A 15,518-nucleotide genomic window follows, 5' to 3' on the forward strand; every position below is an offset into this window, starting at 1 on the left:
GCCGTGATACAGACGTTCTTGTGCTCCTGGTTGCTCATTATCGGCCGCATCTCAGCCCTTCCTTGTGGATGCAAAAGTGGACCACCAAAAAGAAATGCTATGTTCCCATCCACCAGGTCGACTTGAGTGAGGCAGAAAGATCATCACTGCTTGCATTTCATGCCATCACTGGATCAGACAGTACCAGTCAATTTGCAAACATTGGCAAGCCATCAGCATAGAACGAGTTTGTGAAGACCCCACAGCTGCTGCAGAATCTGGGTACAGCAGACTTTCCTGACCAAGATGTGCTGAATGATGCAGAAGCATTCATATGCAAGTTGTATGACCCAAACACATCAAGCCAGTCAATTGATGAAGTGCGATGTACTGTCTTTCATAGCACAAGAGGACCTTGGAAAATCTCCCACCAATGAGGGATGCACTCGTTCCTCAAGTGAAGCGCTCTCACTACCAATGCCTGGTTTGGAAAAGGGCACTTGAAACCCATCCGCAGCTGCCATCAGTTGTGGACTGTGGGTGGCGTCTTGTGTAGTCAGATACTGGCAGCGCTCAGACTGGACCTCAGCTTCTCAACTAAACATTCATCAACATTGTGCCTGGAACTCACTTCTTGTGGATGTGGAGATCCTCCAGCTTCCTGTGCTACACACCACTGCAAATGCACACGACTGGGACTGCCTTGTACTCAAGGATGCCAGTGCAAAGACAGCTGCAGGAATCCAAACTCTTTACAGCTGGAGTGCAATTGAAGTTGGGACAATTAATGATTTGCAAAGTTGTTTTCATCCTAATAAAGCTGACCGAGGTGTTTACAAATTAGCAGAAGCTAATTCTATTTTCCAGTGGAGATATCTTAATCTACACCCTACTTTTTTACGTTCACTGCATAGACTGCAGCCACTTCAGTAAGCAGATCTTTGTCTTATAGCGACTACCACTGGTTGAGTGGAAACTCCTACGGTGAGATTCAGTTTGACTTTGTGACAAGCCTTTTTAACCTTGTAAATAAGTTTATCTTGGCAAAACTAGGATAAATAATCATTATTCTTGAATCTGATGTCATAAATAAATTTATCATGCCCAAAAACATAGAAATTGATACTATGTGTGTTTTCTAATCACAGAACTCAAGATATTTACAAATTTGTCTTCCGCAGAGGCCATTTTAAAAACTGTCATGGCGGCCACAATAATTGTTTCTTAAGTCATAATCCACCATAGTTGTACTCAGAAACAATGTGACTACACATACAAAGAGGATGTTTGCTTCTAACAGACAACGTTTTGGGTGTCACTTTTTTTGCAAGCAAAAGATTTCAACCTCCTGACTATTATATACGTCTATGTTTTGGAACTGTACTATTTTACGGTAACGGTTTAAAGCACCACACCCACTCTCTCTTATATCTATGTTTGTTAACTTTTGGTGTTTCACTGAGTTGTATCATTGTCTTGTGAACCCCTTCACTTGGGACTAAAGCCTATGTGAATAAACCATTCCGATTTCCCACTCTCACACACACACACACACACACACACACACACACGACTGAGTGCGCACACACACATACACAAGACCCACCTCAACCTCTTCATCTTCTCAGCCTCCAGCACACTCAGTTCCTTGGACACGGAGCGGGTGTATTTTGGGTATTGGTGGTTCACCACACGGACCGACAGCTGGAAACACACACACACACACACACACACACACACACACACACGGCGAGTATAGCTTACGTTTTTGTTTTTGAATACTTTGTGAACGTTTGATTTTACATGTAATAATCCTAGTAAAGAAAAAAAAATATATATATATATATATCATAAATAATGGAACAAAATACTTTTTTTCCACATGTTCAGACACACTCATACACAAAAAAGGAACATATAAACAGCTAAACAGAACGAAATTCGGAATGAAATGCTCTCCCATCTGTACTGTGGCCTCTGTGTTCTGTGACTGCCTGTGACATTTACAGCTTTCAAGTGAACTGTTGGAACTGGCACTGCGGCCTTCAAATCTGGATGTGGCTGTACCTGATGAGCGGCGTGGGAGAACGTCACTGGAACGGTGCCGATTACCGGACAGAAAAAAAAGCCAGTCAACCAAAGCACCAGAATCTCCTCCCGTCCTCCTCCCAAGATCAAATAAAAACCGTAATTAAAAAAAAATCGAAAAACGCACAGGGATGTGTGATTAACAACAAACACTACGTATATCACGTAACAATCAACCTGTATCATGTAAATTTAATTTTTAGTTTCATCCATGGAGACAATTCTTCAACCTCTGCACACAAAGAATGTTATGAAATGTTCCAAGCGATTAACTGAACTAATGATGGTGAATTAGACCTAAAAGCCGTTTTGGAGGTCTTAAAGAACCGTTATGACACAGCGATTAAGAGCTTACGTTGTTGTGAATATGGACTGATTGAGAGAGACAATGGAAGGCCGAGTCAGAATTGATGAAAGAGAGGCGAGGACAGAGACACCAGCAAGAGAAAAGATGACAGATAATTAAGCGCAAGATAAGATTGAAGCAAATGGACATGAGGGAGACAGACAGACAAACAGCAGCAGAGGAAACTTACGCTTTTTACCCCACTGTCCGAGGGTTGGTGTTCCTGACGGACTTTTTTCTTTATGTTGAACCCCCCGCGGTCTACGATATAGGACATGTAGACGAAGACAGGCAGATAGCCCAGCGTGACCCAGGCCTCCCAGGCGTCGATCTGTCCGGGCGTGATATACTTAACCACTATCAGCATCCACACGTAGGCCCAGATGGACCAGATGCTGGTGACGACGAACACTCCTATTTCCTTGATGGACTTTATTTCGCCCGTGGGAACGCTCAAGATACACACAGCTGTAATGATCAGCAGGTTGAAGGCCGCGCTGCCAATGATGGTGAACGTGCCCAAAGCATCTTTGGCTTCCCTCGAATCGATATCACCGATCATCTCCGCAGTAGCAAGCAGAATCTCTGGCGCAGAACTGCCAAGCGCCATCAAAGTCAGATTGGCCACCGTCTCGTTCCAAATAAGAACCTCTTTTTCGACTTTTTCCTGACGTTCCTCGTCCCAACGGATCACCTTGCGTTTTTTACTGGTGATGACCTCGATGCTGCACATGAAGACGTCAGATGCGATGGCGATGCCAATGAAGAGATATATCAGTGCTAGAATGTATAGTATACCGCGCAGCGCCTCGGGCCACAGATTTTCTGCTGGCAACAATAACCAAGATTTGCAAGATTCCTCGCCTTCGTTTAAAATCTCCACCACATAGCCCCGGCTGTAGTTATCATATACTAAAATCATCGTTTTCAAGAAGAGATCTTGGGCGCTCTGGTTTTGATTCACACCATATAGATGGAAACCGACGAAGAGTTTTGGTTTTTTTTCTTGTTGTTTTCTTTTTCTTTTTTTTTTCACTTCATTGCCTGCTGCCGTCCACCAGTGATGATTTAAAATGCACTGTGCGGTATGGATACATCTACGATGACGACAGTGTTGTGATACTTCCTCACTCCAAGTTTACGCCAAATGATTGTAATAGTCATCATTTTTGGATTTTTCCACGGGCTCCTTGTCTGTACAAACTGGAAAATATGAAAAATATTAGAAAGTGTAGCGACCAACATGACCACATCTGTAAACAGGCTCTTCTGATCATTGTTTACGTCAGTTACTTCGACGTCATTATTCGTTGACGTCACAAGCGGAACAAGTCTTGTCCTTTTTCTTCTCGCAAGTTTTCACATGACACTGCTGTACTATTTTTCACGACACACGCAATATTATCAAAATATACTAGTCACGTAATCAATTTTCTTAACATTTTAAAGTGACTTACGAAAAATAAAGAAGCAATGTACCTTACATCGACAAGCCGATGTTGGCTACCTATCCAGAAGAAGAAGAAGGTACTGTTAATACCGGTTATCATAGAATCACAGAAATGTTTGGCTATAGGCTAAAATCCTTTTGCCCTCATAATCAGTGTCCATTTATGTGCTTTTGGATCACTTGTTGTGAACAGACCATTGTTTAAGTCAGGCATAGTGTATACTACATTTATCTACAGCTCAATAAAGATTTAACTCTGTAGAAAATACATGGTCCTTAAACTTTTTGGCAATGTGATTTTTGAAGGCGTTTACCGATGGTGCATTGATGGTGTCATAGGAAAGGTTATTCCTCAGATTTATGATACGGTTAGTAAAAAAAAAAATTAAAATAAAAAAAATTAAAAAAAAAACTTGCGGAACTGGTTAGTTACGAAATTAGTTTTGTTTATTTTGAAGTTTTATCGAAGTTAGAGCCACAGTAAACAAGGAAGCGGTGGTGCAAGGATCGTAAATATTGTGCATGATATTGTATACTTCAATGAGATCACCTCTTTATCTTCTAAACTCTAGGTTAGGCATATTAAAAAGAGCCAGGCGCTCCTCATAACTAAGATCTCGAGAACTATTACTACTTATACACTTGGTAAATCTGCGTTGAACACCTTCAATCATATTTATGTGCTTTTTAAAGGTAAGGGCACCATACTGAGTTTTCATATTCAGTAATGGGTCTAACCAGAGCTTTGAACAACGGAATCATAATTTCGGGAGATTTATTTGTTATAGTTCTCACAAGAAGACCAGAAATTTGATTTCCCTTTTTCACTATATTATTTGTTTGTGCCTCAAAGCTTAATTCTGGATCCAGTTACCCCCTCTTCCTGTATCGTGTACTGATACTGTAGATTATTCTTTCCAATGTGCAGAACTTTGCATTTCTCACTGTTAAATTGCAGTAGCCAAGTATTTGTCCATTTAACTAGATTATGTGTACACATTTGTAAGCGATCTCTATCTTCTATATTTCGGATGGCAGAGTAAGCCTTGGTGTCGTCTGCAAAGATTTTTACTTTACAATCTACCTCACCAGGCATATCATTTATAAAGTATATGAATAAGGTTGGACCAAGAACACTACCTTGTGGTACACCACTAGTTACCTTAACCTTCGATTATTTACTACTATTTACACTTACAAACTGTGATCTTCCATTTAGAAAGTCGCTGATCCACAATAGTAGCTTGCCTTTTATCCCATAGCCTCCCAGCTTATTTATGAGTCTATGATGGGGAACTGTATCGAAAGCTTTCCTTAGATCAAGGTAGACTGCATCAACTGGTACCCTTTCATCTAGCATGACTAACCAATCTTGTAATGTAACAAGTAGTTGTGTAACACACGAGCGCCCTCTGGTAAATCCAAACTGTTCTCTAGATAACAGATTATGTTTGGTTAAATGTTGGCAAAAAGCGTCTCGAATAAAACCCTCAAAAACTTTACAGACAACTGATGTTAGGCTGACTGGACGATAGTTACCTGCAGAATTCTTACCTTTCTTAAAAATAGGTCGTACTTCTGCTCCTTTCCAAGCTTTTGGCATTGCACCCTTTTCTTGTGTTCTATCAAACAAGATCTTAAGTGGGTGAGCAATAACTTCAGCAAGCTCTATTAATACTCGTGGGTGAATCTCGTCAGGTCCTGGGGACTATGATGGGTTTAGGCTCTTTAGAGCTTTTTTCATCTGTTCAATTGTGACCTCCACGTTGGAAATTCTTGTAACCTCTGTCTTGCATGAAAACTCTGGAAAAGATATTTACACGTATATCTGCTTTCAAAATATGAGTGCTTGAAATCAATTATGGAGGCGAGTTATTACATCATCACCATCATCATCACTATTTTTGTTATTTGTTGTTGCTGTTATCATTGCCTTATTTTTTTTAAGAATATGATAGCTAGCTGTCATGAATGAGAGCGAGGGAACTACTGTGATTCTGGTGGGATTGTGTGTGTGTGTGTGTGTGTGTGTGAGAGAGGAATGACTGTGTGTGTGTGTGTGTTGGTTGGTTGGTTGGTTGGTTGGTCATCATTTTGACGTCTGTTCACTAAAGTGATTTTAGACGGGGGAAAAAGTGTGTGCAGTGTATGTGTTTATGTGTGTGGGAACGTATTTGAACTGTATGCAATTACAAATGTGACAAGAAATATAAATTTAGGATGGAGAAGAAAATTTTGGAGATGGAAACAAACTATGGAATCCATTAACTATAAAATCGTCCATCTGACGAATGAGAAGAAGAGCTATAAAATCAACAAACTGGCAAAAACATGTCAAATGTTGGAATACTTACAGGTAATTAGCTATTGGACATGTAGATAAATCAACCAAAAAAATTCGAAAGGTAACGATGAAGAGTTTAATATTTTTGTGACCGCGTTTTTGGAAAGTATAGGAATGAACTCTTAAGCAAGAGAGAAGACGCAAAATTGTGATTTTCTCTCCACATAGGCATACAATATTCCTGGTACAGGCCTTGTTTAGTTTCGAAGGCGTCAATTTTCCATCTAAACACAAGAGTCTGTATTTCCTTTTTGACGCTGAACTGAATGTCTATCTTGTTAATGTCAATCGTTGTGTGATCATTTTCATATTTTTTAAGGTTATGTTTGAATATATCCGAACCAAAGTTGTCAACTACATTCTTGAAGTGACAGTAGAAGTTGTATGTCATTTAGATCGTGTGTGTGTGTGTGTGTGTGTGTGTGTGTGTGTGTGTGTGTGTAGAGGATTCACGTCATAGACAGTATATATTTTCATGAATAACACTTGAAAAGAATCTTTATGTATGATGAGCTGCAACAGTGCAAGAAATTATATGTGAAATAATTCAAGAGAGCTTTAAATTTTTTCATTGTATCCATTTATTTCTTTTACTACAATATTATGGTTGTTGCCATTGTTAGTGTTCTCATGGTATTAAGCTTCTGACTCACTTGTGTAAACAAAGTGAGTCTATGTTATAACCCAGTGTTCGGTTGTCTGTGTGTGTGTGTGTGTGTGTGCGTGTGCGTGTCCATAGTAAACTTTTGGCTTAAAAATAGTAGGAAAAATCTTCACGGTCATACCAACAATACATTGTAAGTCTCCCGAATTAAGCCGTATCATTAACAGTTTATTTCGTAAAGGCTCATTCCGCGATTCCGAAAACACCATATTGCCGCATCCCAGTTGCAGTTCCGTAGGTGATGCTTTGTAAGAAGACGGCGTGACTTCGTTTTTCTTGTTCGCAATTAAATGGAAAGAAATACAAATTCTGGACAGAACACATACAGTGACACGGACTACATCATCGACGTGTTTACTGCATACGAATATTTTAAAGTGGATATTCAATTAACTAGAATGAACATAAAAGAGGAACTGACGGTGTCTTATTTTCCCGAGTATAACTAAACCTGTTGTACATCTATCTAGATCCAGAGAAAACGGCTAAATGTTGCAGTGTGATTCCGGCGATGGTTACGTCTCCTTTACCGCGGGGTTTAAAGAACTCTTAAATGCCCGAGATACACCAAAATAACATGATTTAAACAGCGTTATTACTTCGAATGTCGCAATCGATTTATCGCCCTTCAAAAAAGTATGCCTGAATATTACTTTTTCAACATCATTAATAGATCCGCAATAGTGCATTGACAAAGACAACACGAACATGATGGGTTCGAATCTGCACTCAGACCCCACCTTGTCAGGTGACAATTGAGAGGGGTGTGGGGGCGGGGGGCCGGGCGGGGGGGAGATAATGAGTATGCGGAGGATGCATGTTATTGATACCTTGTCTTTTTATGCCTGAATAATATGGGGGGGCTTTGGGGGGGGGGGGGGAGGGAATCTTTCAATGGATGATCCAATGCAAACAACTATTGCATTTTGACAAAAAAATTAACAAGAGTTCTTGGTTGTTTTTACTGTATTCATTTATTGTACTTACTACAAATGATTCATCTTTGCCTTTGGAATATGAGTGCTTGAATGCATAGACTGTATCTTTTTTTTCACCTTTAAATCTTATTTCATTAAATTGATTGCTTGTTTTATCATTCATTTATTCATGATATTTTATGAACTTGTGTTATTGTTGGATGTTTCATTAAGTGATCTTGTTATTCATTTCAGTGTCTATTGCACATTCTTTGGGTGGGAGGAGGGAGAGTTATACTATTCATTAATATAGCTTATAATTGGAATTAATATTGATGTCCTGAACAAAGTTTTAATTGTGTTATGAGAAATTAGATGTGAAAATATGAATAAATAATTTCATGCATATGCAGAAGTGCTTGTCCTGTTGACAGCAATGCTTTTATGGTATCTTTTTCGGTAATACCTTTATAATCAAGCTTTAAAAAAATCTCATAGGACTTTACCTCCAGTTTTTGTCTGCTCTTTTCATCATCATCTTTAAGACGGCCAACTCAGGATTCTGCCGCATATGGAGGATGTGTGGCTATACGGGAAAAACTATGTCAGAAAAACGAAAACTTGGACAATCTGAGAACAATACGTCTATTAGAGGGTGTTGCTACTCAGTTACTAGGGTTTTATAGGCAGGTTATAAAATGAAAAATTATAACTTTTCGCTTTTCATCCGAACGCCAGATGGTCCCAGAAAACTACAAAGGAGAACCGGAACCCAGCGATTTTTGTGGGTTTTTTGTTTTGTTTTTTTATTCTGAAAACAAACACAAAAACGATCAAAAACCAAAACAAAACACACCCTTGCCTTGTCTGTGGTAACCTCGACTTCCAGGCGTAAAGGATACTACGCTTGTTTCCAGCAGTTCATTGCAGTCCCGAAGAAAACTGTTGCATCATTATTATATGTTCAGCGCTGGATTTAGGATCATATGAATTGACTGGCTGCTTCTCTCTCAGACTGGGGCGTAGTTTCTTTGACCTGTGCACCGCAGCACGGGTGGTGGGCTTTGCCATATATCCCTTACCTTTCTACCCTAGGTTTAACAATGCTCTTTATGTTTAAAGACCAGCGACAAAAATCGATGTTTTAAAACTCGCGTCTCTGTGTACGGCTGAAAAACAGTCTGGGTGTTGAGCGTTAAACAAACATGATGAAACACAGTCAGGTTCGTTTCTGCAATCAAAGCAACCGTTTTGCTTTCATCTATCTTTATAACTCCCGTCCATCCCAGTTTATTCTGCACTTATCGCTCCGGTGCATGGGGGTTTTGTGGCCGGAATTCCAACATGTGTTTCAACTGCAAAAATAATCTCTCTCCCTCTCTCATTCGTATCTACTGCCCGCGTGCACGCGTGTGTGTGTCAGTGTGTGTGTGTGTATGTGCGTGTGTGTGTGTGTGTGTGTGTGTGCCTATGTGTGCCTATGTGTGCCTCTGTGTGTGTATGTGAAGTAACCATATAATAGTGTGTGTGTGTGTGTGTGTGTGTGTGTGTGTGTGTGTGTGTGTGTGTGTGAAGTAACCATATAATGTCTCTTGAAAAGTGATATGAGAAGGTACAGTATACTGCATGTTATTTGACGTTACCCATTTCCAGCCGCATCAAAGTTACAGAAAGAAGTTTACGAAGACAAAGAAGAAGGGGAAGTATGGAGAATGAAGAGGAGGAGGAGACGATAAACGATGAACAGGGAACGGGGCGGAAGAGAGGGAGAGGTAGAGAAGCCGAAAGAGATAGAGACAGAATGGGATGGTGTGCAAAATGTTGTCCTCTTTTTAACTTCGCAACCATTCTCCGTAACCCTTCAAGATCCTTTCTGCCTTACCACCATACACACACTGCCACCTCTAATCTACTCGAGGCTACACCCCTTGGCCCAACCCTCTCATTTTTACCTCTTCATTTTCCCTCCTCACCACTGCCACACCCACCATTTCCGACTTCATCACAATAATCTTGCCATTTCTCCCCTTCTCTGATCCAGACATCGTCTGCTCTTAGACACGATCTCCAGCGCAGTTAACACAAACCACAACAGCTGAATGATAAACACATCTTTGCGGTTCGTGACAATTTGTGTATACAGTTTAAAAGCCTGCCAGATTATCCCACCCCCAACCCCAGCAGATGCACAAACGTTAGTTTCAGAGGTACTCTGGAATTCCAAATCTCCCGTCTTCCCCCTTTACGTGCTGAGATTCATTCTTCGAATGATCGTCGTCAAGAGTTCAGATACCATGTTCAACGCTTTTTTCTGTGACACTGACACCATCATGTACTGGTATCGACTGCCCGTTATTTTTCAGCGATGAAAAAAAACAACAACAAACAAAAAAAAAACCCAGCAGTCGTTACTGTACTCTGCGTGTGCGGCCCTGTATCGCTGCACATCAACAAAGATGTCTATAATGATTTCCAGACAGTGGGATGGAGTGACTGGAGTGACCACACTTTTAGTTTCAAAAACAGCAATAAAATCCAGGTAAATATACTTCTTTGGGAAAATAATATATCAAGAGGTGTGTGTGTGTGTGTGTGCGTGTGCGTGTGTGTGCGTGTCCGTGTGAATGTGTCTGTGTGTGTGCGCACGCGTGCGTGCGATTGTGTATGTGTATATGTGTGTTATACACACGCACCCACGTCTACAATAAGTGTAATACTGCAGGAGAGAAAGCCAACCGAAAAAAAAAAAAAAAAAAAAAAAACATCAACAAGACTCATGAAATAACGAGAATAAAAACAAAAAACAACACTCAAGCAAACGAGTAACAGGAAACTCCCAGATAACAACAGCCTCTCCACTAAAGATTCAACAGGTGACGAGGGGTACTTCTTGTGAACCATCAATCAATAACTGACCATGTCTGCAAGTCCCTTCCAGCTCATCGGAAACTGAGCCAATGAGATCGGGCCTCAGGCAACGGAGCACGGTCGGCTTCGTGAACATGTCTTGCCTGTGAGCCGTTTCTTTGACTGGTACCGTAACCAATCGGTCCAACAGTCGGACTTCTGCCCCTTGGCATGTGAAAGGTGTGTGGTTCAAACTCCTTTCCTGGGAAGAGCGGGGGAGGAGGGTGGGGGTCCTGTCTTTGCAACCTGCCGGTGCCTTAAACGTGAACCTCACTACTCGTGCGTATACGCAGCAGACAAGATGAACTACGAACGTTAGACATCCCGGAATCCACGTTCGCGTTCGGTGGGTCATGGAAACAGAACACATTTAGTATGCACCCATCTCCCGAACGGAGTATGGCTGCCTAAATGGATAGGTAGACAGAAAATGAGTCGGTGGAATATACAGTATACCACACACTATACAGTATGATTATTTTTCTGGCGGTCTCTTGTTACTCCCCATAGATGTGAAACGGGTTTACAGTTTCTTGAGCCCAACGCTCAGCTAATATCATGGACTGACACAAGCTTACAGTTGGGTCAACAGCAAAGTGATAGCTGTATGATCAATGGTTTCTCCACTGCAGTGGGAAGTCATTTACAGCTTAGTCTTTTGTGAAGGACTATGAATGACTCTCAAACTAGGAGGCAAGACTGCACTTGCTCTTAGTGCTGCAGCCTTGGGTGCCAGGTGGCATTTAGCAATCATCCCAACGCCGACCGTCCTACAACTCTCTTGGCCGAGAGAGTGGGGATTAACTTGGGCAAGACACTCTCCACTAAAATCAAATTCTAGCCCAGATAGTCGGGACAGCAGTTGCCTCCTCTACTGTTCTAATGGTCAAAGTCGGAAACTACTGACTATTATACATACATACACATATATATGAGAACAGACTCATCACCCACATGGCAGACTACCGGAGAAATGTCGAGAGCAGAATCAGAAGCTCCACATGGTGTTTGTTGATCTCACCAAGGCCTTCAACACTGTTAATCGGACTGGCCAGTGGAAGATCCTTCACAAGACTGGTTGCCCGGAAAATCTCATCTCACTGATTGTTTCATTCCTTGATGGCATGCAGGCGAGGATACAAGAAAACAGAGATGCCACTGACCCATTCCCAGTGAAAAACGGAGTGAAACAGGGATGCGTTTTAGTTCCAACTGTTTGCTGCAATGCTGATTGATGCATTCCGGGACTGTGACGAGGGGGTATACATCCAGTTTCGTTCAGAATGCAAACTCTTTAACCTTCGACGACTTTAGAACAAAACTAATTATCTGAGGCCTTTCTGAGGAGAGTTCCTCTTTGCTGATGACTGTGCACTGGCCGCGCACTCTCATGAAGACATCCAGGGCATCACATATCGCTTTGCAAGGGCCTGTCAAGGCTTGGGACTTACAATCAGTCTTGGTAAGACCGAGGCCATGTTCTCCGAAGGACAGGACACGTTGTCCGTATGGAGGACAGCAGAATTCCAAAGATGCTGCTCTATGGACAACTGAAGGAAGGACAAGATGACCGTGGAAGGCCTCCCAAGATATAAAAAGACACCTGGAAGGCCAACCTCAGAAGCTGCAACATCAACACTGCTTCCTGAGAAGATGTCGCCCTTGACAGAACACGTGGAAGAAACGGTGTACCCATGGCAAAAAGACATTCGAGCGCAACAGAGCAGCTGCCATCCAGGAAAAGAGGAATTGGAGAAAACGTGGCCCATTCTTGCAGGACTCCATTCCATGCTGCGTCTCTGGACGACCCAGTGCCTCAGGAACTGGTCTTCATTCCCACTTGAAAACCCACATCAGCAGATGACCTGCCCGTCTAACCATCCGTCGGACACGACGGGAGAATCCAGACAGACATATAGTCTCTTGCCTCCATGTCCGCGCCTCTCTCTCTCTGCTCATCTTGTGCCTTTATATCTATTTGTATCTGTTACAACTACATTTGCTCGTCAGCCTGGGAAGGCAGTCCATCTAGGGGAAGGAAAACCCTGACTCCAAACCTCCACTGCCTTGCGGCATACCCGGTCACGGGAAAGGCTTCGGGAGCAAACCCTGAGGAAAAATCCAGAGTTGGAGCCCCTAAGGCGGTTGGACGTTGCACTTTCTTCCAGCAGCTCCTGCAGCCAAGCTGGTGCCGAATGTATCGCTCTGGGTTCCTTCGGACTATATCGTTGAGGCCGAGAGGGGGATTCTGGGCAACCCAGGATCTCCATAAACTTCACCCAGGCTCACGCCCTGGAGAGGTCACTTCAATGCTGCTGTCCCCAGCGACAGAAACAACACGGGAAGCAGCAGTTACGAGTTATAAGCTAGGACCGATTGGCGTAGGTCCAGGCGCTACGGGCTGCCTCCGACAGTGGGAGGGACCATCGTAGTCCCACTGGTCAGCTACCGCCCGCTCCAAGCTGGGCAGCCCCCAGCCAATAAGATGCTGACCCGCCACAGTCTACCTGCTTCAATGGGTGCTTGGAACTAGGGAAAAAACCGACAAGCAGACTGTAACCATGCACCAGGGAAAAAAGGGGAAAAAAAACCTACCCATCTTGCGTTTAGCAAGCTGGAATGTCAGGACAATGTGTCCTGGCCTCTAAAATGACCTGCAACAAGTCGATGATTCCAGAAACACAGCCATCATGGATCGTGAGCTCACAAGGCTCAACATCGACATTGCCGCACTACAGGACACAAGACTTCCCTTAAGCAGCAGCCTCATGGAACAGAACTACACGTTCTTCTGGTAGGGCAAGGAATTTGAAGAGCCAAGACTGCATGCGTTGGATTCGCCGTGAGGAACTCTCTACTGTCCTCTGTGGAACCGCCATACAGTGGCACAACCCGCATCCTCACTCTCCGCCTGTCAACCTCCTCTGGCCCAGTGAACCTCCTGAGCGTCTATGCTCCCATACTCTGTTCTTCTGCGGAGACCAAGGACCAGTTCTATGAGGAGCTCGATACCACCATCCCAGACATCCCTGCCACAGAACAGCTGTACCTTCTCGGTGACTTCAATGCCCGAGTGGGTTCTGACCACGACTCCTAGCCCAGCTGCATTGGCCACTTCGGTATTGGCAAACTGAATGAGAACGGGCAGAGGCTCCTAGAGTTTTGCTCCTACCACAACCTCTGCATAACTAACACATTCTTCTCCACCAAGCCACATCACCGAACTTCCTGACTGTGACACTGACCACTCCATGGTTGGCTGCAAAGTGCGCTTCCAACCAAAACGGATTCACCGCTCAATGCAGAAGGGTCGGCCTCGCATCAACACTGCCAGAACAGTAATCCCAGACCTGTGCGACCACTTCGCCAACCCCATCAAGGATGCCCTCAAAGACTGCCCTGCCGGCAATGCTGAGGAAAGGTGGAATCACATCCGTGACGCCATCTACAACTCAGCCATGGATACCTTCAGCAAAACAGAGAGGCAGAATCCAGATTGGTTCGAAGCCAGCATTGCTGTTCTGGAACCAGCAATAGAGACCAAAAGAGTGGTGCTCATCAACCACAAAGGAGAGCCTTCTAAGAAGACACTCGCCGCACTCAAGAAGGCCAGAAACGACACCAAACGGAACGCCAGACGCTGCGCCAATGACTACTGGCTGTACATCTGTCAGAACATCCAACTTTCCGCTGACTGGCAACATCCATGGCATGTACGATGGTATGAAAGAAGCCTTCGGCCCATGCGTAAACAAGATCGCACCACTGAAGTCAGCTTCCGGCACCATTGTAACTGACCGGAGCAGGCAGGTGCTCTTTAGGCCCAGTGCTCTTCACACTGTACACTGCTCATCTCGCTGAAATTATCAACAGCCATAATATCAGTCATCATTCTTATGCTGATGACACTCAACTCCAGAAGAGTGATACCCCTGAAAAATTGTTGTCGCTCTTGCAAGAAACATCCAACTGCTTCCTGGACATTCAAAACTGGATGACTCGAAATAAGCTACAATTGAACGCGGACAAAACTGAAGCAATGATCATAGGAACTAAACAAAAACTGTCTTCCATCACAATTGACACAATCAAACTTGGCAGTACATCCATCCCTCTTTCCACGTCAGTCAGGAACCTCGGTGTTGTCCTTGACAATACACTGTCCATGCAAAAATTTATCAGACATGTCAGTCCTGCTACTGTCAACTGCGGCGCATCAGTGCCGTCCGGAAATATCTGTCCACTGACGCAACATCTAGACTTGTCATTTCTCTCATTCTCTCTCGCCTTGACTACTGTAACTCTCTATTGTCTGGTTTGCCTGCTTCATCCATTCAGTCCCTTCAGCGCATACAAAACTCTGCTGCCCGACTCGTCCTCAGAAAGAAAAGATCTGAGCACATCACTCCTCTTTTGCAACATCTCCACTGGCTCCCTGTCTCACACCGAATAAAGTACAAGATCAACACTCTATGTTATAAATGTATTCACAAAACTGTCCCTTCCTATCTCTGTGGCTGCCTTCACCTCTACACTCCATCTCGCTCACTACGATCGGCTTCGGATCCACTCTGTTTACGCATTGCCCAGATTCAAACACTCGACTGTTGGCCGCCGTTCTTTCTCTGTCTCTGGACCTTGCGATTGGAATGAACTTCCTCTTTCGCTTCGTCAAGTCTCCACTCTCAGCTCTTTCAAGTCTGGCCTTAAAACCCACCTCTTCCCAAAATAGCCTCCCTTGCCTGCCCTTCCTTGTCTTTAGTTTCTACAGTTTTCGAGTTATGCATGCGTGTGACTGACTGGTGCGAAAGCGCTTTGATTTG

General features: G+C 43.3%; 1 protein-coding gene across 1 annotated transcript in view; it reads right to left on the reverse strand.

Annotated features, from left to right (window-relative positions):
• Positions 1–15,518, reverse strand: part of LOC143297106 (sodium/calcium exchanger 2-like) — an 85,527-nt gene that overhangs the window by 63,514 nt on the left and 6,495 nt on the right. The window contains exons 2-3 of the mRNA XM_076609278.1: positions 2,604–3,616; positions 1,586–1,683 (exon numbers count right to left, since the gene is read on the reverse strand). Coding sequence (XP_076465393.1) covers positions 1,586–1,683; positions 2,604–3,335 — 830 coding nt within the window. The 5' untranslated portion in view covers positions 3,336–3,616. The remainder of the gene's footprint in view (positions 1–1,585; positions 1,684–2,603; positions 3,617–15,518) is intronic.

This window comes from Babylonia areolata, chromosome 22 (assembly GCF_041734735.1).
Source record: "Babylonia areolata isolate BAREFJ2019XMU chromosome 22, ASM4173473v1, whole genome shotgun sequence".
Lineage (NCBI taxonomy): Eukaryota > Metazoa > Mollusca > Gastropoda > Neogastropoda > Buccinidae > Babylonia > Babylonia areolata.